Source organism: Macaca fascicularis, chromosome 14, assembly GCF_037993035.2.
Source record: "Macaca fascicularis isolate 582-1 chromosome 14, T2T-MFA8v1.1".
Taxonomy (NCBI): Eukaryota; Metazoa; Chordata; class Mammalia; order Primates; family Cercopithecidae; genus Macaca; species Macaca fascicularis.
In genome coordinates, this window is record NC_088388.1 from 117,986,941 (window position 1) to 118,013,884 (window position 26,944).

General features: G+C 46.7%; 1 protein-coding gene across 6 annotated transcripts; it reads left to right on the plus strand.

Annotated features, from left to right (window-relative positions):
* The first annotated feature begins 4,503 nt into the window (after nucleotides 1–4,503).
* On the plus strand, nucleotides 4,504–19,487 carry HINFP (histone H4 transcription factor). 6 transcript variants are annotated; one of them, XM_065529086.1, is made up of 11 exons: nucleotides 4,504–4,565; nucleotides 6,510–6,628; nucleotides 9,863–10,053; nucleotides 15,479–15,708; nucleotides 16,291–16,402; nucleotides 16,584–16,736; nucleotides 17,249–17,326; nucleotides 17,414–17,534; nucleotides 17,617–17,755; nucleotides 17,848–17,972; nucleotides 18,516–19,487. In XM_065529086.1, the coding sequence occupies exons 3-11, from the start codon at nucleotides 9,873–9,875 to the stop codon at nucleotides 18,928–18,930; spliced, it is 1,554 nt and encodes a 517-aa protein (XP_065385158.1). In that variant the 5' UTR covers nucleotides 4,504–4,565; nucleotides 6,510–6,628; nucleotides 9,863–9,872; the 3' UTR covers nucleotides 18,931–19,487. The 6 variants fall into 6 exon arrangements, with proteins under 6 accessions (XP_065385158.1, XP_065385159.1, XP_045226884.1 ...); XM_065529087.1 differs by having other exon boundaries at nucleotides 4,504–4,555; XM_045370949.2 differs by lacking the exon at nucleotides 6,510–6,628 and having other exon boundaries at nucleotides 4,504–4,925.
* Nucleotides 19,488–26,944: the final 7,457 nt, after the last annotated feature.

A 26,944-nucleotide genomic window follows, 5' to 3' on the forward strand; every position in this document is an offset into this window, starting at 1 on the left:
TATGAGATATCTGGGAAGAATGGAGAGTATAGATATTTGGTTTTTTTTTCAATTAATTTAGTTTTATATATTTGGGGGCACAAGTGCAGGTTTCTTTTTTTTTTTTTTTTTTTTTTTTTTGAGACAGGGTCTCACTCTGTCTCCCAGGCTGAAGTGCAGTGGTGCGATCTTGGCTCACTGCAACCTCCGCCTCCCCGGTTCAAGCGATTCTCCTGCCTCAGCCTCCCGAGTATCTGGGATTACAGGCACATGCTACTACACCCAGCTAATTTCTGGATTTTTAGTAGAGCCAGGGTTTCACTATGTTGGCCAGGGTGGTCTCAAACTCCTGACCTCAAGTGATCCACCCGCCTCAGCCTCCTAAAGTGCTGAGATTACAGGCGTGAGCCACCGCGCCCGGCCTAGTGCAGGTTTCTTTTTTTTTTTTTGAGACGAGTCTCACTGTGTCTCCCAGGCTGGAGTGCAGTGGCATGATCTCGGCTCACTGCAAGCTCCGCCTCCCGGGTTCATGCCATTCTCCCGCCTCAGCCTCCCGAGTAGCTGAGACTACAGGCGCCCGCCACCACGCCCGGCTAGTTTTTTGTATTTTTAGTAGAGACGGGGTTTCACCGTGTTAGCCAGGATAGTCTCGATCTCCTGACCTCGTGATCCACCCGCCTCGGCCTCCCAAAGTGCTGGGATTACAGGCTTGAGCCACCGCGCCCGGCCGTGCAGGTTTCTTACATGCACTTATTGCATGCATAGGGGTGAAGTTTGGGCTTTTTTTAGTGTACGCATCGCCCAAATAGTGAACATCATACCCAATAGGTAGTTTTTCAACCCCCACCCTCCTCCCACCTTCTCACCTTTCATAGTCTCCGATGTCTTTTATTCCGCTCTGTATGTCCATGTATACCCATTATTTAGCTCCCACTTATAAGTGAGAATATGCCATATTTGACTTTGTTTCTTGAGTTATTTCACTGAGGATAATGGCCTCTGGTTCCATCCATGTTGCTGGAAAACACATGATTTCATTCTTTTTTATGGCTGAGTAGTATTCCACTGTGTGTGTGTTTGTGTGTGTGTGTGTGTGTGTGTGTGTGTGTGTGTGTTGGGAGATGATCATGATGTCCATTGCTGTGTGATAGCTTGGAATTTAATTTATTAAAGTCAAGTTGGAGTTTATAAACTGCATTTTATCACTCACTACATTCGCTACATTTTCTTTATCCAATCCTCCATTGATGGACACATCGATTTGGTTGATTTTTATATAGTGAAATGTTCAATTCTAGGTCATGAAAATTCAAAGAGATTTTTCAAGCTGTTTCCCCTAATCTAAGAAATGTAACTCTAGGCCGGGCGCGGTGGCTCAAGCCTGTAATCCCAGCACTTTGGGAGGCCGAGACGGGTGGATCATGAGGTCAGGAGATAGAGACCATCCTGGCTAACACGGTGAAACCCTGTCTCTACTAAAAAAAATACAAAAAACTAGCCGGGCGAGGTGGCGGGCGCCTGTAGTCCCAGCTACTCGGGAGGCTGAGGCAGGAGAATGGCGTGAACCCAGGAGGCGGAGCTTGCAGTGAGCTGAGATCCGGCCACTGCACTCCAGCCTGGGCAACAGAGCGAGACTCCGTCTCAAAAAAAAACAAAAAAACAGAAATGTAACTCTAGTGGTTCATAGAGGAACAGTTTTTCTACCAGTATGACAGGACAGCCAAACACAATGAACTTGTGATTGCACAAGAAACTTTTGTTGATGGAAGAACAGGTATTCAGATTTCTACAAGACCTGGGGACTGAGTAGATGGCAACTGGAATCTGTATTGAGCTTCCAGTGCTGAGCTGCCCAGAGTTCCATGGAATGACATATTTTAGTGAAGAAGAGCCTGATCACGTTTCAAAAATAGGGAATTTTTAAATGAATGAAAAAAATACGAAACATATTTTCATCAACTTAATCCATTTCACACTTTCAGAAGAGATCCACAGCTTTTAATGAGTATGAATTATGCTTTCAGTTTTTGTGGCAGCTTTTAAAGAACAAATCTTGGGATATGTCTGAATTACCCAGCCAAAATTGTGGCTTGTTTTCAAGAGAAGCAGATTGAGATAGAAGTAAACTATGCTAGACAGCATGACACTGCTTTAAATTTTGGAAACATATATATGGATCCCAGAGCAATCCTGAAATTTTTGCTCTGTAACCTATGTTTGAGTTTACACAGCTCTGTGAATGAACTTTTTCTTCATAAAATTGCTAAATAAAGCTAAAAGCTATTTTCAGTGAAGCAAATCTGAATTAAAATGAGGTTGGCATTTCATGAAGTACTACTATATGCATTTTTGAATGAATAAAGTTGGTAAGATATATTCTGTTACTTTTGAATTACATTTTTTAAAACTTTTTTTTTTTTTTTTTTTGAGACAGTGTCTCTCTCTGTTGCCCAGGCTGGAGTGCAGGGGTGTGATTTTGGCTCACTGCAACCTCTGCCTCCCGGGTTCAAGCGATTTTCCTGCTTCAGCCTCCTGAGTAGCTAGGACTACAGGTGCCCACCACCACACCTGGCTAATTTTTGTATTTTTAGTAGAGATGGGGTTTTGCCATGTTAGCCAGGCTGGTTTCAAGCTCCTGACCTCATGATCTACCCTCCTCGGCCTCCCAAAGTGCTGGGACTACAGGCATAAGCCACAGCGCCCGGCAAAACCCTATTTTAAAATAGGAACCAAGTTACAACTCACTGTTGTTAAAACCAAAAGTCAAAATTTATGCACAAGTATGACTTTACTATCTTAATGGCATTTAAAATTTTATTTTATGTATATTGAACATTTAATGTGTTTGCTGATTATACAAATTATAGAGGTTTATTTTTATATTAGAAGATACAGAAAACTACAATGCAATAAAATATCAATCTTAACGAACTTTATTGAGGTATATCATTTAACAAGTATGTCTTGAACCCTTACTGAGTTTCAGCCACTGGGCTGAGTGATGGGTTTTTTGTTTTGTTTTGAGACAGAGTCTTGCTCTGTCGCCTAGGCTGGCGTGCAGTGGTGCCATCTCAGCTCACTGCAACCTCTGCCTCCTAGGTTCAAGCGATTCTCCTGCCTCAGCCTCCTGAGTAGCTGAGATTATAGGCGCCCGCCACAATGCCCAGCTAATTTTTGTATTTTTAGTAGAGACAGGGTTTCCCCATGTTGGCCAGGCAGGTCTTGAGCCCCTGACTTCATATGATCCACTCGCCTTGGCCTCCCAAAGTGTTGGGATCACAGGCGTGAGCCACGACACCCGGCCCACTGATGGAGTTATAAAGGTGAAGAACTAGTCTAGCGCAGAATGCAGAGTAAACAGACGAATACAATGTGATTGAGCTGTATTGTTAAATACAAGAAAGGACTATCAGGAAGACTTTTTGGAAAAAGTGTCTACACTGAGACCATAAGAATTAGTAGGAATCAGTCAAATAAATGTGGGAGGAGGAGAAAGGGATTATTCCAGGTAAAGAAAACAAGTCCAGGGCTTGAGAGGTAAAAGGTGGCTTGGTGTGGTGGAAAAGGTGAAAGAAATTTGCGACTGGAGAGCAAGAAATATGGTCGAGAGGGACTAAAAAAAAAAAGTAGGGAGAGCCCAGATGCCGAAGGGTCTAAAAAGCCTCAGTAAGGTTTTGGAGCTTTGCCCTGAAGGCAATAGAATGCCTTTGAATTGTCTGAAGCAGGTGGTAACTTGATCAGGTCTACTTTTTGCAAAGTGGAGAATGCTTTGGAAGGAAGCAAGTGTGCACGCAGCGGGACCCGTTAGACTAATGTATAAATCCTGCCTGGAGGTCATCACTGGACAGGGGAGGTGGGGGAGGCGGTGAAGATAAAGAAAAGGGGATGAATTTGAAATATCCTGTTTTAAAAGGAGGTAGAATCCACAGAACTTGGCAATGGATTGGATGTGACAAGTGAGAGGAATCAGTGATGACTGCCAGGTTTCCGACCTGAACGAGTGGATGGATGAAGGGAAGCCGAGTTTTGGAGGGAAAGAGAAACATAATACCAACATTTAAAACATAGTAAGACTAAGAGGCTGAAGGAAAGGGTAGAACCTTCAATCTGAGCCGAGCAGGGCCGACAGCGCTGGGCAGCCTCCCACGCCTTTTCCTCCGCGAGGCCCACGCAACCGGTCAACTAAACCGAAGAACCACGTGAGGGAGACCCCACTGGGCACCGGGCGCGAGCCCTGCGCATGCCCGTTGGGTCCCGGAGGCCGAGTCTGCGCAGTTGGGGGAATTCAGGCCCATACGCTCCCCGCCTTTGCGTCGCCCCGAACATCGAGGCGCGGTCATGCGCTACCTTTTGCACGTATCCGGTCGTCCCTCTGTCCGCCCGGGACGCCTAGCCCCACCCACCGTTCCCGCCCCTTCCGTGTTTTGGTGCGCACGGGTTCCGCCAGACAGTACTACCATTGGCTGTCAGTCGGATCCGAGAACGACGATTGGCTTTCCTTGACCGTCCCTCAAGCACCTCCCCGGAGATGGTCTGAGGTGGGAGAAGAGCTGAAGAGACCCGGAGCCGACGGATGGTAAGCTCGGGTATGTGATCTGCAGAGGCTGCAGGAGGCCGGGCTCATCCCGAGCCGCTTCGGCGAGTCTTCTTGCCGCTTGGCCACGCTGGTCTGCCCTGGTCCGGTCCCCTCACCCCGACTTGAACCTCCCTGCTTTCTAGTCAAGGGGCTTCGCTGCGGCTGAGAGTCGGTCGCTGCCACGCCTTGGGGGGAAGGATTCCGGGAAGCCTGCGAGACTGCGAGTGGAGAGGTTTTGTCCAACGGGACGGTCTCCTTCCTTCTGTCTAAATTCTACTTGTCCTTCGAGGCGTGGTGCGGGCCCCATCGCTTAGGGGAGCCTTGCTTTTCGCCTGACCGCGGAGGTTTCTGTCCTGGTCTCCCTCATCGGGTACTTTGTTTTGGTCGTTGTCTTCACATATCAGTCTTATGTCTTTGGCCAAATTATGAGTTCTTAGGCGTTTAGGACCCTCTTTTTCTTGAACACCACAGTTCATTCATTGTCTTGCATTACAATATATGCTCTCTTAAGTGTTAAGAGGGTGGAGTGATAATCATGCCTCTGTCTCCTCAGAGTAGAAACAAGCGACACAGAAAGAGAAATTAAAGAAGCCAGGAGCACAGTCAGAGAGAGTCAGGGAGTTTTGCCCAGGTTTCAGATCATTCTGTATCTCCAGCTAGCTTGCCTCCTTGGTCTTACCCAGTAGTCTAACAGCAGGTATATGTTTAGAATATTTGTGCTCGGCACAGTATAGGGACACAGGCAGGTATGATATGGTTTCTGCTCAGAAGCTTCTTATAGTCCAATTGGGTAAACGAGACTAGAACATATAAAACGACCGTGGCAACATAAAAATAGGGTTGAGGTTTTATGGTGTCAGCTGTGCCAGCCATAGAACTAAGGAGCAAAAGTAGATCCAGGGATGGGGTAGTTTAGGAATGCTTCCCGGAATGTGATTACCTCCTGATATTTATTGAGTACCTGAGGTGTACAAAGCTCTGTGCTGAATCTGGGAACGAGAAATGAGTAAGTGATGGCTACTATCCTGAGAAACTCCTAGTCTAGGGGAAACAAGTTTCATTGCAGTGATAGCAAAGATGTGGATGGATGCTGTGGGCAGGAGATGGGATATGCCAGCTGTACCTGGATGAATTGGGAAAGGGGTCATCAAAGAGAGGGCTTTTGGGTTTGAAGGGCAAATAGAAGTTGCATAGGCAGGCCTATCGCGGTGGCTCACACCTGTAATCACAGCACTTTGGGAGGCCGAGGCGGGTGGATCACTTGAGGTCAGGAGTTTGAGACCAGCCTGGCCAACATGGCAAGACCCTATTTCTACTAATACTACAAAAATTAGCCGGGCGTGTTGGTGCGTGCTTATAGTCGCAGCTATAATACGTCGGAGGTTAAGTCACAAGAATCGCTTGAACCTGGGAGGCGGAGGTTGCAGTGAGCCAAGATCACACCACTGCGCTCTAGCCTGGGCAACAGAGCAAGACTCCATCTCCAAAAAAAAAAAAAGAAAAAAAAAAGAACTTGCATTGGCATAGAGTTTTAGGAGAATGTAGGGTATTCAGAGACAAAGATGATGGAATCAGAGGAAGAAGGAATGAAGTATGGCTGAGGAAGCCAGAGAACAGCATCGTGTGGGGGAAAGAGCATGATCTCTGGATTGGAATGAGGGTGCTCTTACATCAGATGAAGTGTAGAGAGGGCTCACCACAGGGCTGACACACCGTAGCCTCTCAATAGATGTTCGTTTCCCTACCTAGACCTGGAGAAGTAAAAATGAGACCACTTTGAGAAGAGCCTTGCATTTCATACTGTAATAGAGAGTCAGAGGAGGTGTGGGATTTTATGACTTTTGGAAGCTGTTTTTCTACTTTTTTTACCCCAACATTATAAAAGCAGTCAATGTTCAATATTTCTTTCTTCTTCTTCTTCTTTTTTTTTTTTTTTTTTTTTTTTTTTTGACAGGGTCTGGCTCTGCCGCCTAGGATGGAGTACAATGGTTTGATCTTGGCTCTTTTGCAACCTCTGCCTCCTGGGCTCAAGCCATCCTCCCACCTCAACCTCCCAAGTAGCTGAGACTACAGGTGCATGCTACCACATCGGCTGTTTTTATTGTCGTTGTTTTTTGAGATGGAATCTTGCTTTGTCGCTAGGCTGGAGTACAATGGTGCGATCTCGGCTCACTGCAACCTCCGCCTCCTGGGTTCAAGCGATTCCCCTGCCTCAGCCTCCCTGGTAGTTGGGACTACAGGCGTATGCCACCACACCCAGCTACTTTTTTGTATTTGGCCAGAATGGCCTCGATCTCCTAACCTTATGATCCGCCCACCTCGGCCTCCCAAAATGCTGGGATTACAGGCATGAGCCACTGTGCCTGGCTGATTTTTGTATTTTTAGTAGAGACGGAGTTTCACCATATTGCCCAGGCTGGTCACAAACTCCTGAGCTCAAGCCATTTGCTCACCTCGGCCTGCCAAAGTGCTAAGATTGTGAGCCACTGCACTCGGCCCAGCAGTCAACATTTGTAATAGGGATTCACTGTTAGTCTGTGAGCAGCTCAGCAGCCCCACATACACCCCAGAGTGTTAAGGATGACTGGATTCTTCTCTGGGGAGGAGAAAAGGCTATGTAGGTATAGTGGGTATAGTAGGTTCAGAAAAGCCTGTATTGGAGGCATGAAGGATCTTCTGTTTTTTTGTATTTTCTGTTTTTTTCCTTTTAGTATTCAGCAAAGGCCTTTTTCAGAGTCCCCACCTGTCTCAGGTAGGCCAGAGAGAGCAACATGGTGGGGTCAGCAAGAATCAGTGAGAATTCCTGAGGAGAAGGTGACACTCAGGAGACAGAGCCAAGGCCAGCTAGTGTCCTCTGTCTACCAGAAAGTTTACTTGCAATGTCACCCTCTGTTCTGTATTTTGTTTATTCTTTATTGTTACTCAAAGTATGCTTCTGGAACTGCTTGTATCACAACTGGGGTGCTGAGTAAAAAGGGCACATTTCTAGGCTTAACCTCTGCCTTCCTGAATCTGAACTTCTCAGGCAGACGCTGGATAACTCTACATTCATGTGCAGATCTAAAATTAAGAACCAGCCGGGCACGGTGGCTCACATCTGTAATCCCAGCACTCTGGGAGGCTGAGGTGGGTGGATCACCAGAGGTCAGGAGTTCGAGACCAGCCTGGCCATCATGGTGAAACTCCGTCTCTACTAAAAATACAAAACTTAGCCAGGCGTGGTGACACACCTGTAATCCCAGCTACTCAGGAGGCTGAGGCAGGAGAATCGCTTGAACCCTGGAGGTGGAGGTTGCAGTGGGTGGAGGTTACAGTGAGCTGAGGTTGCGCCACCGCATTCCAGCCTGGGCGACAGAGCAAGACTCTGTCTCAAACAATAAAAATATAATAAAATTGACAGCATTTAGGGGTGTGTGTGTGTGTGTGTGTGTGTGTGTGTGTGTGTTTGAGACAGTCTCACTCTGTCACCCAGGCTGGAGTACAGTGGAATACAGTGGCACGATCTTGGCTCATTGCAGCTTCTGCCTCCCAAGTTCAAGCGATTTCCTGCCTCAGCCTCCTGAGTAGCTTGTGCCATCATGCCACCATGCCTGGCTAATTTTTGTATTTTTAGTAGAGACAGGGTTTCACCATGTTGGCCAGGCTGGTCTCGAAATCCTAACCTCAGATGATCCACCTGCCTTGGCCTCCCAGAGTGCTGGGATTACAGGTGTGTACCACTGCGCCTGGCCAAGAACCTTCAGTTCTGTGTTTATCTTTCTTCAATAAATATTTATTACAGACTGGGTGCAGTGGCTCATGCCTGTAACTCCAACACTTTGGGAGGCTGAGGCAGATGGATTGCTTGAGTCCAGGAATTCGAGACCAGCCTGGGCAACATGGGAAAAACAAAATAAAAATTAGACAGATATGGTGGCGCATGCCTGTGGTCCCAGTTACTTGGGAGGCTGAGGTGGGAGGATCTCCTGACCGTAGGGAGGTCGAAGCTTCAGTGAGCTGTGATTTTGTGCCGCTGTACTCAGCCTGGGTGACAGAGTGAGACTCTGTCTCAAGAAAAAAAAAAATATTTGTTACATGCCTAAGCATGTCTAGCAGCGTATAGACACCCAAGGTGCAGTATAAACTACATAGATAACGACTGTTTATGTTCAAATGGAATCTACATTTTAACAAGGTATTAGCAGAGTGGTGGAGTAAACCATTGGATAGGTTAGGTAAAGGCAGATTGGATGGCACTTTGAAAGTCTGGCAGGGGACTTATGATTCAGTAAGAAATAAGGAGCTTCTGGGCTCATCTGCAGGCTATATGTAGTAGAACCATATATGGACTAGAGTCAGCTCAACATGACCCTACCATTACCACTAGTGTGTGGCTATGAGCAAGACAGTTGACCTCTGGAACTTCAGGTGTTTATCTATAAATGAGGTTAAAAATAGCACCTACCAGCTGAGCGTGGTGGCTCACGCCTATAATCCCAGCACTTTGGGAGGCCAAGGCGGGTGGATCACCTGAGGTCAGGAGTTTGGGACTAGCCTGACCAACATGGGGAAACCCTCTCTCTACTAAAAATTTAAAAATTAGCCAGGCATGGTGGCAGGCACCTGTAATCCCAGCTACTCGAGAGGCTGAGGCAGGAGAATCGCTTGAACCCGGGAGGCAGAGGTTGCAGTGAGCTGAAATCTAGCCATTGCACTCCAGTCTGGGAGACAAGTGAAACTCAATCTCAAAAAAAAAAAAAGCACCTACCCCAAAGGGTGGTGTTGGTAATTAAATGACATAATGCAAATAAAATGCTTACTAGGGTGCTTGACATATAATAAGTGTGAAATTAAAAACAAAAAGATTTATTATCTTCATTTTGCAGATGAGAGTATTCAGAAGTTACGAGTTAAGTTCTTGACAAAGGTCGTACAGCTAGTAGGTGGTGAACAATGGAGCCAGGATTTGAACGCTGATCTTTCTCAAAAGCCATCTGTTTGAACCTGAGCATTGTTCTTCCTCACATAGGAATAATTCCTTCTTGGTGGGTTGCTCTGAAGCTTCATGAGAAAATGTCTGTTAAAGCGTTTAGCTCAGTGCCTGGCACACACTCAGTAGTGTTAGTTTTTGTTTTCCCTTTCCACAAACACCAGACATCCTCCAGGGATTTAAGGAATTACTCCATCCTTACTGTAAAAGTGCAGGGTTTCTCATGGGTCACTGGAACAACACGTGCTGATTCTAGGCAGGCTGCCTGCCCAGGTTTTTGCCCCCAGCAGCACCTGGGTGGAATTCTTGCAGCTGTGGATTTCTTCCTCTTCCTCTAGGGTGAAGGCCATGCCGCCTCCTGGGAAAGTTCCTCGGAAGGAGAATCTGTGGCTCCAGTGTGAGTGGGGGTCCTGCTCCTTTGTGTGCTCAGCCATGGAAAAGTTCTTCGAGCATGTCACTCAGCACCTGCAGCAGCACCTGCACGGCCCTGGGGAGGAGGAGGAAGAGGAAGAGGAGGATGACCCACTTGGTAAGACAACAGGACACAGGAAGGGGAGGAGCTCAAAGAAAGGTGGAAAATCTGACTTTCTTTTCCTTAGAGGAAGAAGGCGGCCTGAGAGAATGGTGATTTATTTTCCTAATTGTGTTTTTGTTGTATATAAAAACATTGTAAACTCATTTATAGAAAACTCAGTCAACAAGGATATAAGGAATAAATCTGCCATCCTGCCATCAAAAAGTAATTGCTGACAGTACTTTAGTGAACATTATTTTTGACATCTCTTTGCATGTGTTTACATATATTTAAATACAGATGAATATGCTTTTTTTTTAAAGATAATTCTGTACAAGTTGTTGGCAACCTGTTTTTTTTTCCTTTTTTTTTTTCTTTTTTTTACTCTGCTAGTATTCCCAATTTTTTTTCTTTTACTGCAACCAGTCAGAAATGCATCTTATTTTTTAGAGACAGGGCTTCTTCACGTTGTCACCCAGGCTGGAGTCCAGTGTCATGATCATAGCTCATTGCAGCCTTCAACACTCAAGGGATCCTCCTGCCTCAGCATGCCGGGTATCTAGGACTGCGGGCATGTACCACCACCACACGCCAATTTTTTTTTTTTTTTAATTTTTATTATTTTTAGAGACAGGATCTTGCTTATGTTGCCCACGGATCTCAGACTCCTGGCCTCGAGCAATCCTACCTCAGCCTCCTGAGTAGCTGGGACTATTGGCGTGTGCCACCAAGTCTAACCCTACTCCCACCTCCCAATTTTTTTTTTTTTTTTTTTGCTTTGAGACGGAGTTTTGCTCTGTTGCCAGGTTGGAGTGCAGTGGTTCAATCTCGGCTCATTGCAACCTCCGCCTCCCAGGTTCAAGCGATTCTCTTGCCTCAGCCTCTCGAGTAGCTGGGACTACAGGCGTGCGCCACCACGCCCAGCTAATTTTTGTACTTTTAGTAGAGATGGGGTTTCACCTTGTTGGCCAGGATGGTCTCGATCTCTTGATATCGTGATCCGCCCGCCTCGGCCTCCCAAAGTGCTGGGATTACAGGCGTGAGCCACCGTGCCCAGCCCTATCTCACACTTTTTAACCTTTCTCTGACTTATGTTTTAGGTATGCCTTTTATCAATAGCAAATAACTGGGATTTTAATAAAATCCAATCTGAAAACAATAACAATAGTGAACTCTTCTATAGTACCTACTGTGTATCAAGTATTGCTGGGTACTTTTTTTTTTTTTTTTGAGACAGAGCCTCGCTCTTGTCGCCCAGGCTGGAGTGCAGTGGTGCGATCTCAGCTCACTGCAACCTCCACCTCCCGGGATCAAGCAATTCTGTTGCCTCAGCCTCTTGCCATGATTACAGGTGCCCGCCACCACACCTGGCCAAGTTTTGTACTTTGAGTAGAGACAGGGTTTCATCATATTGGCCAGGCTGGTCTCGAACTTCTGACCTCGGGTGATCCACCTGCCTCAGCCTCCCAAAGTGCTGGGATTACAGATGTGAGCCACCTCCCCCGGCCAGTACTTTTTTAAACCAACATTAAAGCACTGTTTCCCACAGAGCCTATGAGGTAGGCACTATTATTATTTATTATTATTATTATTATTTTTTGAGACGGAGTCTTGCTCTGTCTCCCAGGCTGGAGTGCAGTGACTGGATCTCGGCTCACTGCAAGCTCCGCCTCCCGGATTTACACCATTCTCCTGCCTCAGCCTCCCGAGTAGCTGGGACTACAGGCGCCCGCCACCTCGCCCGGCTAGTTTTTTGTATTTTTTAGTAGAGACAGAGTTTCACCGTGTTAGCCAGGATGGTCTCGATCTCCTGAGCTCGTGATCCACCCGTCTCGGCCTCCCAAAGTGCTGGGATTACAGGCTTGAGCCACCGTGCCCAGCCCTATTATTATTTTTTAGACGGAGTCTTGCTGTGTCACCAGGCTGCAGTACGGTGGTGCGATCTCGGCTCACTGCAACCTCTGCCTCCTGAGTTCAAGCGATTCTCCTGCCCTGGCCTCCCAAGTAGCTGGGATTACAGGCGCGTGCCACCACACCCGTCTAATTTTTTTTTGTATTTTTAGTAGAGACGGGGTTTCACCATGTTAGCCAGGATGCCCTGTTGGCCAGGCTGGTCTTGAACTCCTGACCTCAGGTGATCTACCCGCCTCGGCCTCCCAAAGTGCTGGGATTATAGACGTGAGCCACCATGCCTGGCCAGTACTTTTTTAAACCTACATTAAAGCACTATTTCCCAAAGAGCCTATGAGATAGGCACTATTATTATTTATTATTTATTATTATTTTTAGACTGAGTCTTGCTCTGTCGCCAGGCTGGAGTGTGGTAGTGTGATCTCGGCTCACTGCAACCTCCCCCTCCCGGGTTCTAGCAATTCTCCTGCCTCAGCCTCCGTAGTAACTGGGATTACAAGTGCATGCCACCATACCCAGCTAATTTTTTTTGTATTTTTAGTAGAGACAGGGTTTCGCTGTGTTAGCCAGGATGGGATAGGTACTATTATTATGTCTATTTTACAAATAAGGAAATGGAGGCACAGAGGAATAAAATAACTTGTCCAAAGTCATGGTACTAATAAGTGGCAGGATTTAAAAGAAAAAGGAAAAAAACCTTTTTTTTTTTTTGGAGATGGAGTCTTACTCTGTCACCCAGGCTGGAGTACAGTGGTGCAATCTTGGCTAATTGTAACCTCCATCTCCTGGGTTGAAGTGATTCTCTTGCCTCAGCCTCCCGAGTAGCTGAGATTACAGGTGCCCGCCACCATGCCCGGTTAATTTTTGTGTTTTTTGTTTTGTTTTGTTTTGTTTTTTTTTTTTTTTTTGAGACAGAGTCTCGCTCTGTAGCCCAGGCTGGAGTGCAGTGGCCGGATCTCAGCTCACTGCAAGCTCCGCCTCCCGGGTTCACGCCATTCTCCTGCCTCAGCCTCCCCAGTAGCTGGGACTACAGGCGCTGCCACCTCGCCCGGCTATTTTTTGTATTTCTTAGTAGAGACGGGGTTTCACCGTGTTAGGCAGGATGGTCTCGATCTCCTGACCTCGTGATCCGCCCATCTCGGCCTCCCAAAGTGCTGGGATTACAGGCTTGAGCCACCGCGCCCGGCAATTTTTGTGTTTTTAGTAGAGATGGGGTTTCACCATATTGGCCAGGCTGGTCTCAAACCCCTGACCTTGTGATCCGCCCGCCTCGGCCTCCCAAAGTGTTGGGATTACAGGTATGAGCCACTGTACCTGGCCAAAACGACTTTTTTTTAGAGACAGAGTCTTGCTGTGTTACCCAGGTTGATCTTAAACTCTTGGCCTCAAGTGATCCTCCTGCCTCAGCAGGCTGAGCAGCTGGGACTATAAGCATAGACCATTGCATCTGGCAGGAATACATTTTTCTTTTCTTTTTTTCTTTTGCGGGAGTGCAGTGGCTCATCTCCGCTCACTGCAAGCTCCACCTCCTGGGTTCATACCATTCTCCTGCCTCAGCCTCCCTAGTAGCTGGGACTACAGGTGCCTACCACCACACCGCCTAATTTTTTTATTTTATTTTTTAGTAGAGATGGGGTTTGACTCTGTTAGCCAGGATGTTCTTGTCCTGACCTCGTGATGTGCCTGCCTTGACCTCCCAAAGTGCTGGGATTGCAGGCGTGAGCCACCGTGCCCGGCGTTTTATTTTTTTATTTTTTTTTGAGACAGAGTCTTGCTCTGTTGCCTAGGCTGGAGTGCAGTGGCTGGATCTCAGCTCACTGCAAGCTCCGCCTCTCGAGTTTACGCCATTCTCCTGCCTCAGCCTCCTGAGTAGCTGGGACTACAGGCGCCCGCCACCTTGCCCGGCTAGTTTTTTGTATTTTTTAGTAGAGATGGGGTTTCACCGTGTTAGCCAGGATGGTCTTGATCTCCTGACCTTGTGATCTGCCCGTCTCGGCCTCCCAAAGTGCTGGGATTACAGGCTTGAGCCTCCGCGCCCAGCCTGTTTTATTTTTTAAATATGTTTTTATTTTGCCTGTGACTCAGTCCTCAGGAGGTTCTGAGAACATGTATCGAAGGAATACATTTTGTATCACGACCTTGTACACCAAAGTTAAAGAAAAAAAACGTTGAAATAATACTTTTTTTACTGAATGCTTTCTGCAATGTTCTATCCTATTCTCTTTTATTTAAAAAGAAAATGTGGCTTTTTTTTTTCTTTCTTTTTTTTTTTTTTTTTTTCCTGAGACAGAATTTCCCTCTTGTTGCCCAGGCTGGAGTGCAGTGGCGCGATCTCGGCTCACTGCAATCTCTGCTCACTGCAATCTCTGCCTCCCAGGTTCAAGTTATTCTCCTCCCTCAGCCTCCCGAGTAGCTGGGATTACAGGCATGCGCCACCATGCCCGGATAATTTTGTATTTTTAGTAGAGACAGGGTATCTCCATGTTGGTCAGGCTGATCTCAAACTCCTGAACTCAGGTGATCCGCCCACCTCAGCCTCCCAACGTGCTGGGATTACAGTCATGAGCCACAGCACCCAGCCCAAAAATGTGGTTTATAGTTCATTGAACTGATTTCATCACCCACTAGTGGGTCACAACACAGTCTGAAAAACTGTATTCTACAGGAAATATGGAGGCAGCTCTCCTTCTCCCACCCCAAATTCTGTTTTAAGTCTGGTGACTGTGAACCATAACTGATAGTTTCAAAATTCAAGTCATATTTATACAAAAGAAAAATTGGGGCATGATTATATTTTCTAAAGTATCTGTGTTTCAAAACAAGTTAACTTCCATAAAGCACTGAAAATACAGTATTTAGAGATGCTAGAGAGATAGGAAATGGATTGGAAGAGTTGATGGGGCCTTCTTGGAGAAGGCAGATCTTAAGCAAAACATGAGGGGAAGGAGGACTGTTGGTTTTACAAGAAGTGGGAGGTGTCTGAGATCGAGAGGCAGCATCTTCATCAGGAACTGCAGAAACACATGTCAGAGGTCTTGCATGCCGGCCATTTCTGCTGTCTGTTTCTGGCATAGGCCTTGCACACACACTCACCTCTGCCTAGACCACACTTCACCTATTTACAGATACTCATCCATCGTCCTTCAGAGTTCAACATGGGGACGCTACTCAGAACACCATGTCTACATCAAATTATCTCTGTTTAATACTTTTATAGCACCACGTATATCCCCACTTTGTAACACTCATCACTGGTTGCAATTTTATATTTATAGATCTGATTATTTGATGAATATGCTTTCTCCCTGACTGAAAGCTATGTGAGGGCAAGGAGTGGGACACTTTTTACTTGTTATAGTCCCTCTACCTGGCACACAATTTATGTTCATTAAATACTGGTATTTGCTAAATGAACTCCTGGTAATTGGATTAGAGTCCAGCCTCCTCACTCTCTGTTTAGTGCTGCAGGGGGAAGGTGACCTGAGCCTTGGAAAGTGTCCGACTCTTCCTTTTAAACCCCTTTCTACAGAGGAAGAATTCTCCTGCTTGTGGCAGGAATGTGGCTTTTGTTCTCTGGACAATTCTGCTGACCTCATCCGCCATGTCTACTTCCACTGCTACCACACCAAGCTGAAACAGTGGGGGCTGCAGGCCTTGCAAAGCCAGGCTGACCTCGGCCCCTGCATCCTGGACTTCCAGAGCCGGAACGTCATCCCTGATATCCCTGACCACTTCCTGTGTCTGTGGGAGCACTGTGAGGTCAGCAGGCAGTGCCAGTAATTGGGGTGGAAGGAAGCTGGGGGTCTTAACTCTGAAGCCTTGTCCCTTTCAGGGATGCCTTCTATTTCCAAGATTCCTGCTAGTATCTCTCCTCCATTTCTTTTGCTCTCTTTAAAATTTATTTATTTTTTACACACAGGCTCTTGGTCTGAAACCCAGGCTAGAGTACAGTGGTGCAATCACAGCTCACTGTTACCTTTAACTCCTGGGCTCAAGCAATACTCCCACCTCAGCCTCCCAAGTAGCTAGGACTACAGGCATGTACCACCATGCCCTGCTAACTTCCAAATTTTTTGTAGAGACAAGGTCTGGGTATGTTGCCCAGGCTGGTCTCGAACTCTTGGCCTCAAGTGATTCTCCTGCCTCAGCCTCTCAAAGTGCTGGGATTATGGGGTTGAGCCACCACCGCACCTGGCCACTCGTCCATTTCTGTGTAGTGCCTTTCACAAACTTTCCCATCCCCATCAAGTTAATTTGGGAGAGAGCCAATAATTCTTTGGGCACATAGGGGTGAGTCCCTCTACCCACCCTCAGTCCTCACCCCAAGTTGCCCTGGCACAGAGTTCCTTCGACAATCCTGAGTGGTTTTATCGGCATGTGGAAGCACACAGTCTGTGCTGTGAATATGAAGCAGTCGGCAAGGACAACCCTGTGGTGCTGTGTGGCTGGAAAGGTAGGGCTACTCCTTAACTTCTGGTCTCTGGAAGAAACCCTGGGGTTGCTGAAGAGCTAGGACAGAAAGGGATAGGGGTCCTACAGGGGCAAGGTTGGCTGCTGGCTGGAGGGACTCAGGGGTACCAGATCCGAGGCAAAACGGGTTTTGTGGCTGGAGACTGACAGGGCTTCCTTCCTAGGCTGTACCTGCACCTTCAAGGACCGCAGTAAACTTCGGGAGCACCTCCGCAGCCATACCCAGGAGAAAGTGGTAGCCTGCCCCACCTGTGGGGGCATGTTTGCCAACAATACCAAGTTCTTAGATCACATCCGTCGCCAGACCTCATTGGATCGTAAGTAGTCAGAGGAAGTGGGGTAGATGCAGGATGTCCTGCTTGCAATGGGTTAGGGGCATGTTTCTAGCGGGGGTGGCTGCTGAAGAGACCTGCCTCTTGGCTCCCTCTTCTTTTTGGGCTCAGGCACCTCCCATAGTCTCTTTGCTGATTCAGATTCGTAGACATTGTTATTCAGTACTTACTGTGTGTATTACCAGTTACTCAGGGAATCCTCACAACAGCCCCATGAGGTAGGCTTCTTATCCCCTTTTTGCAGATGAGGAAACTGAGGCTCAGAGAGGTTAAATCACTTACCTGAGATCACACAGCTAGTAAGTGGTGAAGCTGGAATTCTAACTCAGGTTCTCCAAGTCCCATGCTCTTTCCATGATACTGTGTCCATTCATAGCTCCCTAAGCTCTCCTTTTCTCCTTGGGTGGTTCCCTTCTGCCTGGGATGGTTCCCCTCTCCTTTCTGTGCCTGTCCACTATCCCCTACAGCCCTCCTTTCTTCTGCCTGCCCCACCCCAGAGCAGCACTTCCAGTGTTCTCACTGTTCCAAGAGATTTGCCACAGAGCGGCTGTTGCGGGACCACATGCGCAACCATGGTGAGTGGCCTGCGGCCCCCAGCCTCCCTGCTGCCCTCCAAGCTTCCACAAGTTCTCACATCACAGCCTCCTCTCTGCTTCTCTCAGTGAATCACTATAAGTGCCCTCTGTGTGACATGACCTGCCCGCTGCCTTCCTCCCTCCGCAACCACATGCGCTTTCGTCACAGTGAGGACCGGCCCTTTAAATGTGACTGTTGTGACTACAGGTAAGGGGGACCAGGGACCAGAAAACAGCTCGTGTTCCTGTGTTCCCCATGTCCTCCAATCCCTCCTGATTTCTCATGGCAGCTGCAAGAATCTTATTGACCTCCAGAAGCACCTGGATACCCACAGTGAGGAGCCAGCCTACAGGTGTGATTTTGAGAACTGCACCTTCACTGCTCGCTCCCTCTGCTCTATCAAGTCCCATTACCGCAAAGTACACGAAGTGAGTGGGGCTGGTGGTGCGAAGGGCTAGTGGAAGTATGGGGGACCCTGGGGTGAAGAACTGGTATCATTTTACCCTTCCTTCCCCATCAGGGAGACTCTGAGCCAAGGTACAAATGTCATGTGTGTGACAAATGCTTCACACGGGGCAACAACCTCACCGTGCACCTTCGCAAGAAGCACCAGTTCAAGTGGCCCTCAGGGCATCCCCGTTTTCGGTATGTCTCTCAGCCCTCCTTCCCAGATTAACACACTTGTTTTTATACCTTTTCAACAAGTTGTGAAAACCTTAATTTGATGGTGGTTTTATGTCTACCATTTCCATTTAGATGCAAAGAATCCTAAGAATAATGGTGGAGCAAAGCTTATTTTTCTATTTTTTGATTGTAAGGCATGGTGCCAAACCCAATTAATCGTGCCAAAAAGTCCTGCAGCCGGAACTAGAGCTAGAGTCTAAGGGTTCTGATCCTTAGCTCCAAGGCCTTCTCATAAATCCTTTGACACTTTCACCCTTCAACACAGTCAGTCTCTGTTTCTCTGGTTGGGTTTCTACATAAAACTTTCCATTTTGAGTAATGATCTTTCCCTCTTGCCTTTTCTTCTACATATTCCAATAAAGACCTTTTTTGTCTTCAACTCCTGTCACTTGGAATCCAGGACTTCTTCCATCCCTCATGTTTGTTCCTTACTTTGCCAGCCTCCACACCATTTCTGTATCCCCCTGCCTGGATTTGCTGCCCTTTATGCTCCTACCTCACCAGGTACAAGGAACATGAAGATGGCTATATGCGGCTGCAGCTGGTTCGCTACGAGAGTGTAGAGCTGACACAGCAACTGCTGCGGCAACCACAGGAGGGATCGGGCCTGGGAACGTCGCTGAACGAGAGCAGCCTGCAGGGCATTATTCTGGAAACAGTGCCAGGGGAGCCAGGACGTAAGGAAGAGGAAGAGGAGGGCAAGGTTGGCGATGGGACAGCCCTCTCAGCCTCTCAGGACAACCCCAGTTCTGTCATCCATGTGGTGAATCAGACCAATGCCCAAGGCCAGCAAGAGATTGTCTACTATGTGCTGTCTGAAGCCCCAGGAGAGCCTCCGCCAGCCCCTGAGCCACCCTCAGGGGGCATCATGGAAAAGCTTCAAGGAATAGCTGAGGAGCCAGAGATCCAGATGGTTTGAAGGCCGCAGAGCCAGACCATTTCTTCTCCAGGTCCTGGAGTTTGAGCCAGGCAAGTGGCTGTGCCCCTAGTGGACAGCCGTTGCCAATGGATGCCTTTAGGAGTGGTGCTGAGAGCAGTGTGGTCCACTCTGGTCTGGGTTTGCATCATTCTATGGACTCTAAAGACTTCCCTTTTCTGCCAGACTGCATTTTGTGGGGAGCCTGAGGACTTTGGATTCTTTGAGGGGATCCTAGATGTGTGTGTTCTTGTTAAAGAGGCTGTTATCAGGCTTAACCATAACCCTCAAGACATGCTTGACGGTGATTAAATCCTTAGCTCACATCCATTCCCATCTTTAGGGCTCCTTAGGCCCAAAGATGGCATGTGACTGGTTCCTACAAGGGTCCTTTCTTTGTCGCCAGCCAAGGCATTGAGAACCAATTAGCCATTTTCCTCTTAAGGTTTCCTCTACAACCCCAAGGACTTTCATGATTATCCTCAGGGACAGGATAGGAGGCATTGAGCGTGTTTATTAACAAATTGTTTTTGGTAATAAAAGAAATGCTTGGACTCTTACTCATTTCTTCTTACATTTGGTGGCAGTTTAATAGGTAATGAGGAGAATAGCCACCCAGGAGAGGAGCTGAATAGTTAGGCTTGTTCCCCTTCTGGTGACTCAGGTGGTTGGTTTTTTGTTGGCTTAACTGTCCTGTTGTCCTCTCCTCCTCCCCTTGGTGAAACTTCACTATTTCTTCTTAGAGTATATGCCATTTCCATGGAGGTCCCAGGTCTTTGGCTGTGAGTGGGCAATAGTGGTACTATAGAATGAACAAGAATGGGCTCACCAGGAGGATAGGACAGCTGACTGTGGCCTCACTTTGAATACTGATTAGAACCCAGTGCCTCCAGGGTAGGGGTTCTTTACCTGGGAGTGGGAAGGAAGCTGGGGGTACAGAGTGGATTGGAAAGCCTCCTAGGGAAGGGAGGCAATCAAATGGTCCAGGAACCAAACTAAAAAATGATGTGTCTGTGCATTTTCCTGGGGAAAGGATCTGTTTTTTGCTGGATTCTCAAAGAGATTGAAACCTTGCAAAATAAGAATCATTTAGTCTGGTTCAGCTACTTCTCAGCACCCTGTGTCCATTTTTATGGTCTACTGCTATACTAGAGAGGTCAAGGAAATAGTTTTGGGTGGACAGGAAGCTACCCAAAAAGGATCTCTGGGCCTTTTTTTTTTTTTTTTTTTTTTTTAAAGACAATTCTATTACTAAAAAAACTAAGGTCGGGTGTGGTGGTTCATGCCTGTAATCCCAACACTTTGGGAGGCTGAGACGGGCGGATCACAAGGTCAAGAGATTGAGCCCATCCTGGCCAACATGGTGAAACCCTGTCTCTACTAAAAATATAAAAATTAGCTGGGCATGGTGGTGTGCACCTGTAGTCCCAGCTACTTGGGAGGCTGAGGCAGGAGAATCACTTGAACCCGGGAGGCAGAGGTTGCAGTGAGCCGAGATCATGCCACTGCACTCCAGCCTGGCAACACAGCGAGACTCTATCTCAAACAGACAAAGAAAGAAAGGAAAACTGTGTGTCTATTTGTGGAAAGAAAAAAATATCTTCATTAATCCCATCAGCCATTTACTGAGTTCCTACTATAGTCCAGGCACAGGTGCTAAGGATACAAAGATGAATAAAACCCAGGACCTTCCCTGGAGGGACTTGCAATATAGAAGCAAGGAAAGACTAGGTAAGCTGAGTGATAGAAGTTTATCAGGGTACATTTAGAAGGCTCCAAATAGGAGTAGATGGTATTACCTGGGCAAGGAATCAGGAAAGGTTTCATCCAGGAAGAGACCTTCCGCCTAACCAAGACTAGATGAAGACTTTAAAGGTTCTAAACTCCAAAAAGATTGTGGTGTCCCATTTTTCATATGTAATCAGAATGAAAATATTAAGCCCTGAAACATATTTCAAGTTCAACATGATTATACTTAAAACGTATACTGTGTATAGATTGACTATCAAATTCTGTTTCTAATTTTTTCCTTTATTTTTCAGTTCCCCTGTTTTGCTGGTGTTCTAAGCACTGACGTGGCGTGCCCTTTGAGTAATACCACACTAGTGACTTTATCCATTCTTCCATGAGCAGTGTCTTTGGGAACAGGCCAGCATTCTATGAAAAGGGCCTTCCCTACTAGTCTCAGTCATGCCCACACCAAATCCCATTGCTCTATCTGGACCATGGAGACAGAAGAAGAGATTCTGGTCTGTTACCATGTGATTCCATTCCCTAGGAGGAGGGGTGACTTGGGATCCTGGACTCAGTATGCATGGCTTAGAAAGTACTGGACCAGAAGTGAGGGGTCATTGTTGAGTAGGCAGCCAAAGGCCTCTGGAAGGATACTAAAGGCTGTGGTGGGTGACAGTGGGCTCCTGGAGGAAGCAGGGTGATGATACTAATTTGGTTACCTTCGAGTTTCACCTAAAGTCAACCCTGGTCCCAGCATCATGGTGTCTGAAGATTAAGGAGACACCCTGTCTTAGTGTTCCTTAAAGTGAGTAGGGATAGGAGAGAAGGCAGGCGGTCTAGGAGTTGGAAGCAGATAACTTCTTTTCTCTTATTTGGGACAAGTCCACAACCACAGAGGACTTAGAATAACTGGGTGGATATAAAAAAATGTCAACTATGGCCGGGTATGGTAGCTCATGCCTGTAATCCTAGCACTTTGGGAGGCTGAGGTGGGCAGATCACTTGAGGTCAGGAGTTCGAGACCAGCCTGGCCAACATGGTGAAACCCTGTCTCTACTAAAAATACAAAAAGTAGTTGGGCATGGTGGCACATGCCTCTAGTCCCAGCTACTCGGAAGGCTGAGATAGGAGTATTGCTTGAACCTGGGAGGCAGAGGTTGGAGTGAGCGGAGATCACATCACAGTACTCCAGGCTGGGCGACAGAGCAAGACTCTGTCTCAAAACAAAACAAAAAAAAAAGTGTCAACTAAAAAGGAAAATTCAAAAACAGGCCAGGTGCAGTGACTCATGTCTATAATCCCAGCACTTTGGGAGGCCAAGGTGGGTGGATGGCTTGAGCCCAGGAATTCACGACTAACCTGAGCAACATAACGAAACCCCATCTCTACAAAAAAATACAAAAATTTAGCGCAGGCGTGGTGGTGCATGCCTGTAGTCCCATCCACTCAGGAGGCTGAGGTGAGAGAATTGCCTGAGCCCAAGGAAGTCGAGGCTGCAGTAAGCTGTGATTGTGCCACTGCACCCCAGCCTGGATGACAGAACAGTGTCTCAAAAAAAAAAAAAAAAAGAAAAAGAAAAAGAAAAATGATTCTCCAAGATGAGAAGAGAGAGGAATGATGAATGGTCATGGGGAATAAATCATTACTGTAAGATTATGACCTAGTGAATTTGGACACTCAATGCATGTTAAATGAATCAATGAATTTTGCTCAAGACCAAGAATCAAATGAGGAACATATCCACTTCATGTACAGTAGCAGAGAGACTTAAGGCTGAGAGGGAAGGGTGGAGGAGATGGTGAAAGCTTCTTCATACTATGCTAAATAGCTTGGATTTCTTGGCTGGGAAGGGAATGTGGAGGACAAGTAAGTAGATGAAACTTGGAAAGGAATGGGGATGTCCCTCCCCTCGTGGAACTTAAGGCTAATTTCCTGAGGGAAAGAGACTAGAAGCCAAAGGGAAGAAGCCAGTGAGAGAAGATTTCAAAAATACAAGAGAAGCCTGGTGCGGTGGCTCATGCCTGTAATCCCAGCACTTTGGGAGGCAGAGGCAGAGGCAGGGGCAGAGGTGAGAGGATTGCTTGAGTCCAGGAGTTTGAGACCAGCTAGGGCAGCATGGCAGAACCCAGACTACAAAAAACTACAAAAAGCAGGGCATGGTGGTGCGTGCCTATAATCCCAGCTACTCAGGAAGCTGAGATGGGAGGATGGCTTGAACCTGGGAGGTCCAGGCTACAGTGAATTGTGATCATGCCACTGCACTTTAGCCTGGGCAACAGAGCCAGACTCTGTCTAAAAAGACAAACAACAACAACAAAAAAAGGGAGAAATCTACAGGAGAGAGGATATTGATAGGGTAAAGCCCCTAGATTTGGGGTGGGAAGAATATAGAGAACAAGTAGATAAATAAAACTTGGAAAGGAATGGAGTACAGAGAAGAAGGTAGGAGTGGGAGTGGATATGGATTTTATTCATAGGCATAAGGTGGATTTCATGCTCGGTGGTCTCTATTTCATTGATAAAGTAGGAATTAAAGTTATTGAGGATAATTTGTTGGATTAAGGATTTATATGAATTGACACATTTTAGAAATGCCATTTACAGATACAAGAATGAGATAGAAGACCTGACCACCCAGCTGAGGTTGAAGACCAAGATCAGACAGGGGCAACTTCAATACAACCATACAATTTTCTTTTTCTTTTTTTTTTTTTTTTTTTTTTTTTTTTTTTTTTTTGAGACGGAGTCTCGCTCTGTCGCCCAGGCTGGAGTGCAGTGGCCGGATCTCAGCTCACTGCAAACTCCGCCTCCCGGGTTTACGCCATTCTCCTGCCTCAGCCTCCCGAGTAGCTGGGACTACAGGCGCCCGCCACCTCGCCCGGCTAGTTTTCTGTATTTTTTAGTAGAGACAGAGTTTCACCGTGTTAGCCAGGATGGTCTCAATCTACTGACCTCGTGATCTGCCCGTCTCAGCCTCCCAAAGTGCTGGGATTGCAGGCTTGAGCCACCGCACGCAGCCTTTTTTTTTTTTTCTTTTTTTTTTTAGCAGACAGGAGCACCCCTGGAACAAAAACAGAAGACAGACCACTGGGTGTATCACAGCAATGGCGTGGTGGCCAGGACATGGGTTGCACAGGGCCAAGGAGCAAGGCAATTAGAGCAGCTAGAGATGGATCATCAAGTCCAGACTGGACGGTGAGGGCCTGGGAATCTGAAGGTAGTACAGCAGTTAGTCACACCACTGGAGATTCCAGTGAGGCTTCTGAAGATTAGTGGGCAGAAAGGAAAGGTTGTGGTCAAGAAGGGGACTTCTGTTTAATTGATGCATAATAAGTATGCATATTTATGGGTAATATGTGATATTTTGATACTTGCATACAATGTGTAATCAAGGTAATTAGGATATCCATCATCTCAAACATTTATCATTTCTTCGTGTTGGGAACATTTCAAATCCTTTTCTGGCTGTTTTGAAGTATGCAATAAGTGGCCAGGCAGAGTGGCTCACTCTTGTAATCCCAGCACTTTGGGAGATCTAGGTGGGCGATCACGAGGTCAGGGGCTCGAGACTAGCCTGGCTAACACGATGAAACCCCATCTCTACTAAAAATACAAAAAATTAGCCGGGCATGGTGGCACGTGCCTGTAATCCCAGCTACTCAGGAGGCTGAGGCAGGAGAACTGCTTGAACCCAGAAGGCGGAGGTTGCAGTGAGCCGAGATCGCGCCATTGTACTCTAGTCTGGACAACAGGGCGAGACTCCATCTCAAAAAAAAAAAGAAAGAAAAAAAAAAAGAAAAGAGAAAAAAAAGAAATATACAATAAGCTGCTGTTAACTAGAATCACCCTACTGTGCTGTGGGATGCTAGAACATATTCCTTCCATCTAACTATATTTTTGTAGACATTAACCAATCTCTTCATCCCCTACCCTTCACTTCACTACCCTTCCTTCCTAGCCTCTGGTAACCATCATTCTACTCTCCACCTTCATGAGATCAACTTTTTTAGTTCCCACATATGAGTAAGAACATGAGACATTTGTCTTTTTGTGCCTGGCTTATTTCACTTAACACAATGTCCTCCAGTTCCATCTATGTTGCTGCAAATGACAGAATTTCATTATTTTTATTTTATTTATTTATTTATTTATATATCTATTTATTTATTTTATTTTTTTTGACAGAGTTTCGCTCTATATCCCAGGCTGGAGTGCGATGGCGTGATCTCTGCTTACTGCAACCTCCATCTCCCAGGTTCAAGCAATTCTCCTGCTTCAGCCTCCCAAGTAGCTGGGATTACAGGCGCCTGCTACCACGCCCAGCTAATTTTTTGTATTTTTAATAGAGATGGGGTTTCACCATGTTGGCCAGGCTGGTCTCAAACTCCTGATCTCAGGTGATCCACCTGCCTTGGCCTCCCAAAGTACTGGGATTACAGGCATGAACCACCGCGTCTGACCTATTTTTATTTTTATTTTTATTTTTGAGACAGAGTCTGGCTCTGTCCCCCAGGATAGAGTGCAGTGGCGAAGTGGCACTATCTCAGCTCACAGAAACCTCCACCTCCCAGGTTCAAGCAATTCTCCTGCCTCAGCCTCCCAGGGAGCTGGGATTATAAGCGTGCACCACCACACCCAGCTAATTGTTGTATTTTAGTAGAGACAAGGTTTCACCATGTTGGCAAGGCTGGTCTCGAATTCCTGACCTCAATTGATTCACCTGCCTCAGCCTCCCCAAGTGCTGGGGTTACAGGCATGAGCTGCTGTGCCTGGCCGAATTTCATTCTTTTTTATAGCTGAATAATATTCCACCGTGTGTATGTACTACATTTTCTTTTTTTTTTTTTTTTTTTTTTGAGACGGAGTCTCGCTCTGTAGCCCAGGCTGGAGTGCAGTGGCCGGATCTCAGCTCACTGCAAGCTCCGCCTCCCGGGTTCATGCCATTCTCCTGCCTCAGCCTCCCAAGTAGCTGGGACTACAGGCGCTGCCACCTCGCCCGGCTATTTTTTGTATTTCTTAGTAGAGACGGGGTTTCACCGTGTTAGCCAGGATGGTCTCAATCTCCTGACCTCGTGATCCGCCCATCTCGGCCTCCCAAAGTGCTGGGATTACAGGCTTGAGCCACCGCGCCCGGCCTACATTTTCTTTATCCATTCATCCACTGATGGACACTGAGGTTGATTCCATTTCTTGGCTATTGTGAATAGTACTGCAATGAACATGGGAGTGCAGATATCTCCCCAATATACTGATTTCCTTTATTTTGGATATATACCCAGCGGTGAAATTGCTGGATCATATGGTAGGTCTATTTTTAGTTTTTTGAGAAATGTTCATACTGATTTTTTTTTTTTTTTAAAGACAGATTCTCACTGTCACCCAGGCTAGAGTGCAGTGGCACAAATCTTGGCTCACTGCAACCTCTATCTCCTGGGCTCAAGCAATTCTCTTGCCTCAGCCTCCCAAGTAGCTGGGATTACATGCATGTGGCGCCACACCTGGCTAATTTTTTGTATTTTTAGTAGAAGAGGAGTTTCACCATGTTGGCCAGGCTGGTCTTAAACTCCTGACCTCAAGTGATCTGCCCGCCTTGGCATCCCAAAGTGCTGGGAACACAGGCATGAGCCACTGTGCCCGGCCCATACTGTTTTTTATAGTGGCTGTGCTAATTTACATTTCTACCGACAGTGTACTAGCGTTCCCAGAAAGGGGACATTTTTAAATGGAGCTATTCAGAGTCCAGAGTACGTCTGCAGGGAAGTAGGCTGCTGAGTGGAGACAGGTCATTGGAGTAGAGTAGACCAAGAGAAATAAAGCATTTTAAATGCCTACTAGAAGTGACCTTTCTGACCCACCCATCAGTGGGGTGGATCTTTATGATATTGTGAAACGTATCAGTTGGCCCTCCATATCCGTGGGTTCCACATCCATGGATTCAACCAACTTCAGACTGAAAATATTCAGGAAAAAAAATGGTGGTTGCATCCGTACTGAACGTGTACAGACTTTTTTCCTTGTCATTATTCCCTGAAAATATACGGAATAGTATAACAACTATTCACATAGCATTTACATAATATGAGGTATTATAACTAATCTAGAGATGATTTAAAGTATATGGGAAGGGCTGGGCACAGTGGCTTATGCCTGTAATCCTAGCACTTTGGGAGGCTGAAGCGGGCAGATCACTTGAGGCCAGGAGTTCAAGACCAGCCTGGCCATTATGGCAGAACCTCGTCTTTACTAAAAATTCAAAACTTAGCTGGGCATGGCGGCACATGCC